General features: G+C 34.4%; 1 protein-coding gene across 1 annotated transcript; it reads right to left on the reverse strand.

Moving 5' to 3' along the window:
• Positions 1 to 263: 263 nt before the first annotated feature.
• Positions 264 to 1,034, reverse strand: LOC132727117 (uncharacterized). Its single transcript, XM_060712524.1, has one exon. It carries the CDS (start codon positions 1,032 to 1,034, stop codon positions 264 to 266), a length of 771 nt encoding a protein of 256 aa, XP_060568507.1.
• Between the last annotated feature and the right edge of the window lie 4,485 nt (positions 1,035 to 5,519).

A 5,519-nucleotide genomic window follows, 5' to 3' on the forward strand; every position in this document is an offset into this window, starting at 1 on the left:
GGAAAACCCGTCGTTTCCTTGAGCAAGAAACTTTACATTGCTTTCATTGCTAACTGTAAAAGTGGTCAGTGAAATGATAAGCAACTACTTTGCGTTGTGTCTAAAATGATAATGTTTATTAACGGTAAAATAACAATGCAACGGATATGACGTCGTATGAACTCTTCTTCCCGCCAACGTTACGTTGTCTGCCTGCCGTTCCCGCTAACGTAACGTCGTCTTAAAGTTAATGACATCCTCCCAGGCGCAAAATATGGTAACTGTTACATAGTCTCAAGGGGGTACAGCTTTACAATTGGTTTTGATGTAGTGTGCCCGTTACTGGTGCGAACCATGGCCGCTCGTGTCAATCCATCTTTACCAGTGATCAATTGTTCAATAGTTCCTAATTTCCACTGTGATTTCGGGGTTTCATCATGAATAATTACTACATCACCGACCTTAATCGTTTGTATATTGTTTCTCGTAGTTTTGTGATACTGGCGTAATGACGTCAAGTACTCGTGACGCCATCTATCCCGGAAATGACTAATTATCTGTGCCTGTATTCTCGCTTGTTTGGTGATCCCATCTCTTGAAACTGGTTTTAGTTCGGAATTATCTTCATTGTAAGGCAGGGTTGTCAAACGCCGTCTGTATAGCAAATGAGCTGGTGTAATTGGTTCTGGGTCGGTCGACTCTGACGTAACGTAAGTCAATGGACGGTTGTTCATGACGCTTTCTACTTCTGTTACGATTGTTTGGAAAGTATCATAAGTGACGTATGCTTTACCAAGAACCTTTTTGATAGCTGTTTTGGTAAGACCGATTAATCTTTCCCACCAACCACCAAACCAGGGAGCGCGCTTGGGAATAAACCTCCACTCTGTACCATGGTTGTGTAACGTGTCTTTTACGGAAGTAGAATTCATTAGTTGGCGTATTGTATTTGCTGCTGCTTGAAAAGTTGCTCCGTTATCAGATATCATAACCTTGGGTAGAGATTTTCTGCTACTGAATCGCCTAAACGCTTGTAAAAATGAAGATTCAGTCATATCTGAGACTACTTCTAGATGAACAGCTCTGGTCGAAGCACAAGTAAAAAGACAAATGTATGCCTTCTCACTTTTGTTTTTTCCTCGTACAAAATGTAAAAGTGGTCAGTGAAATGAGAAGCAACTACTTTGCGTTGTGTCTAAAATGATAATGTTTATTAACGGTAAAATAACAATGCAACGGAAATGACGTCGTATGAACTCTTCTTCCCGCCAACGTAACGTTGTCTGCCTGCCGTTCCCGCTAACGTAACGTCGTCTTTACGACACTAACCTTATCACTTATTGTTCTAGGAACGGTTTTGATTTTATTTCAATAAGCATACAGCTTCTTATATAATTCAAGTAAAATAAATTTGTATAAACGAAACTAGAACATGGATCGTTTTAGACGATGTACGTCACTTTTGGCGTAATTAAATGAAGAATACATTAAAAGATATTGATATTGTAAACATTAATATTTTTCAATGTTTTCATTCCTATTAGTATAAACATATCTAAATATATTATATTACACAGAAACATTTAGATATTAATTTTAAATATATCAGGCTACAGTTGTTGCCAAGGGGTTTATACATATATTTCTTACTGAGTAGGTAAAATGATTTTCTATCATAGCTTTGTAAAATAATCATATTTAATTGTCTGAATTAATAGCACATAAATTTTTCACCTGTCTGGGAACAAATCAATTTTACGCATTGTTATATCAATATATCTGTTTTCATTTTCTTGGTTGTGTTTTATGTCGAACCAACACGGTATATATTATTTGGCGACGGTGGAGAAATGCCTTTAGAGCTTTTTTTAAGGCACGAACGGACACCTGAGTAGATCCACCGACAAAGATAGTAATAAAACAGTATTGTTGTTCAATGAAAATTTAAATGCTTTGAAAAAAAACATTAGAGCAACAAATGTTAATGTAATGTTTATTTGCTTATTTGCTATAGTACTGGTAACACACATAGTGGCGTTATCTTATTATCCATAACCTATCAATAAGGCCTGAAAAAAACATCTTTAACATAAATTTGCAATCATAGTTTCATGTTCTTTAAAGAATATAACTTTTCAGAAAATGTTTTATTTCAACATGACATTGTGTATAAATATTTTATGGCTGGATCGTAGCACAACAAATGTGAATGAGATGCCTTTGTGATTTATGATGTAATATTTTTACGTAGTCAAAGTGTATGTCAGAAGCGAGACGAAACCGTCTGAATAACTTCATTGTAAAGCATGCCAGTTGTTTGATATAGAGGTGCAAGTCAACTTGGAGTCAGACGATGCAATTATTAAAATCGATACCATACCATCATACCACACCAACGTTAGCCTTTTTATGTGATATACATTGAAACACATATTCAGTCGTTGGTTTATCATAATCTTATACCGCGGACTAGATCTTCAAACAATATTCTTTTGACGTAGACAACCACCTACTAAAATTATAATTTAGTTTTCTGACTTAATAAATTGTTAAATCTCTAATTGGAAACAATCTTCAAAGAACGCGACGGGGCGTATATTAAGACATTTGAAGTAAAATTATATTTCACTTAAAGCGTTATTAGATTTAGTTAAAACCGTTTCCAAATTGTTTTTTTGTTGTTTTTTTTTTGAGTAACAAATATTTATGCATATTCACTGAGTGCAGCTTGTTTTGTCAAATACTATTACTTTAATGATAAAGGCATTACATGTGATAAGCTTTAAACCAATGTTAATGACTGCTGGAATTTGAAACGTCACCAAACACGTGTAACATTAGATATGCTGCAGGCCCGGTTACTAGATGCATGTAAATGTGAAATGCAAATTGCATGTACTCTTGTAAGATAAGTGACACGGTGCATATCCATATCGGTACCCTCTTTGCGAACTCTACTATTGTAACAACGGTACCCTCTTTGCACATACACAGGTCTTGCTGTAAACAAGGAGGCGACATTCACCAATCCAGAAAATGTTCACTCTAGTATCAAAATGTGGCATGTTGAGTGAAAAAGTTGTATACCAGGGATCATTAGAATGTTCTAAATATGTCTTCCTGAGGAATGTTTCTACTTTTTTAATGTCTATAACTTCACAATAAGCTACACAATATCGCGATGTTTTGCCACACCCATCGTCTTGGTATAATCTGTGGGTAAAATGAATCAATGGTTTAACAAAGAGGGCACCTTTACCGATATGCACGGTAAGTTATGCTTAAGCGTGGACGGTAACTTGCACTTTCCAATATCGTTCATGAACAGACTCAATCAAACCGAGCCTGCAACATTTTCAATTTTGCCGTGTTGGGCTTTCTTTAGGGATTCTGTATTTATCTAATTCATGATCACATCGTGTTATTTGTGCCGTGTGGCGGCTGTAAAAAGTCTCCCCGTACATTTAATCAATGATGTTATATTTAAGATCCTTGAAGATCGTTCAGCACGACATTATTGTTGTGCTTGTGGTATTTTTAGTTTCAACTTTTCGGCATTTTCTAGTTGGGTGGTTCCAATATTCCTACTTGAATAATGTTGAATCACCCATAGGATATGAGGCCTGCTTTTTAAATGTGTCTTTTGACGTCTTATCTGTGATATGCAGGCTTCATAACCTCTGATCCCCTTTCAAAATTCCATTTTATTTAGTTCTGCCCATTGTTTTCTCGTTTAGGGCACACGCTTTTTATTACTTGGGGACCATACGCCGCTTTTCATGTTATGGCACGGAAGTGTCACATTGAAGGTTCCATGATAACCGCCGTATGAACACATCTGCGGATGTTTCTAAATTCAAAATTTTACTATTTCATGTTTAAATGTTGAATTCTGCTTAAGCCGTTGCTAGGGGGCGTGGACGGTAACTTGCACTTTCCAATACCGTTCATGAACAGGCTCAATCAAACCGAGCCTGCAACATTTTCAATTTTGCCGTGTTGGGCTTTCTTTAGGGATTCTGTATTTATCTAATTAAATATATTTACAATTGCTAAAATGTCTCTTTTTAAAGCCACACACCTTCAGATAAGCCAAGGTAATGAAACAAAACCGACCTTGAGAAAACTACACTAAGATTTTAAGAAAAAGTATAAATATGCACAATTCAAAAAATAATTTCTATGTTCATATGCAATCAATGCAGTTAATACAACGGACGAATTATCCATGGCGAATATACTGATAGGTTTGATATTCTTATTGCCGATAATGGAAAGAGATGTTACGCAAATATCCCTGTTCTTTTAAACACGTGCATTGTACGTAAACAGAACTAAATTTTCAAATTCAAAATATTATGTTATCACTTTAACCGTTTAGCCATGATATTGTGCATGCGCCTTTTGCATTTAAGGAAATATGCAATGGTTTTTTTTGTGTGTTTTTTGTCTTTAATACAAGTGTTTTGAATAATTCTTTTTCAATTTCTAGCAATGATTCTATAGATTACTGGCAGTAAATATATAAACTACTGGCAATAAATACATATCTTTACATACTTTTAAATCAATAAAAACTTACGCAATGCAGACGCTTTAGTAAATAATTATGTTATTATTATATATTCTTATATGGTAAGCCGAACTCTTTGCTAAACGAATTTTAATTCACAGCAAACATGTAACATTTGTTACGTCAACAATGTAATTATATTTTCATTAACACCATAATATATAATCACATTTATCATATAAAGATCAATTTTAAAATATGGAAATGACAGACCCGCATCATTCATTTATATTTGTTTATGTTTCAATGCATCTTAAAATGTAATTATTCTGTAGAGTTAAAAGCAAATTAAACAAATAATGTGCTTGGCATTTATCAGATAAAACGAACTGTAACATTAATAATTTAAGACTTTTACAATATTTACTTCGGTTCAAATAACTGGTTCAACATTTCGCACTGACACAATATTGATGGTCGTTTCTTAACGTCTGTAAACTTTATATTAATAATTATATAAACTTGGGACAAAGTATGCATTCGTTTCCATCAAATAACACGTTTTTTTTTATCAAATTGATGATATTTCATGTGCCCTAATACACCCTTGTATAACAATATGTCCATATATTATTGGAATATGGTATTACTCAAAGTCACACATAAGTTATGAATTTAAAGTATTTCGACACTGAGGTAAATAAAGAAATGAGCCTGGCCTTTAATATCATGAGGTAGTTAAACAGCTGTATATTTACTTTAGCTCGATTGCAAAACAAGTTCTTGCAACTTATAATAATCACTTTCTAGTCCGCTTTCTGGAACGAACTAGTACTGCTGCAATATGAGGAATCATCACCGTGACCAGAGTAAGCCTCGAACGCATGATTCCTGGGTTTAGAGTCAGTTTATTATTCAGGGCTTGGCTCCACTGTCCTATATAGAAACATGATCATCAGATTAAGATTAATTTAATACCTTTTAATCTTCTTTTTAAATGTCTATATACGGAATAAGTTTTGATCGG

Source organism: Ruditapes philippinarum, unplaced genomic scaffold (assembly GCF_026571515.1).
Source record: "Ruditapes philippinarum isolate M1 unplaced genomic scaffold, ASM2657151v2 ctg1006_1_1_1_1, whole genome shotgun sequence".
NCBI classification, from domain to species: Eukaryota; Metazoa; Mollusca; class Bivalvia; order Venerida; family Veneridae; genus Ruditapes; species Ruditapes philippinarum.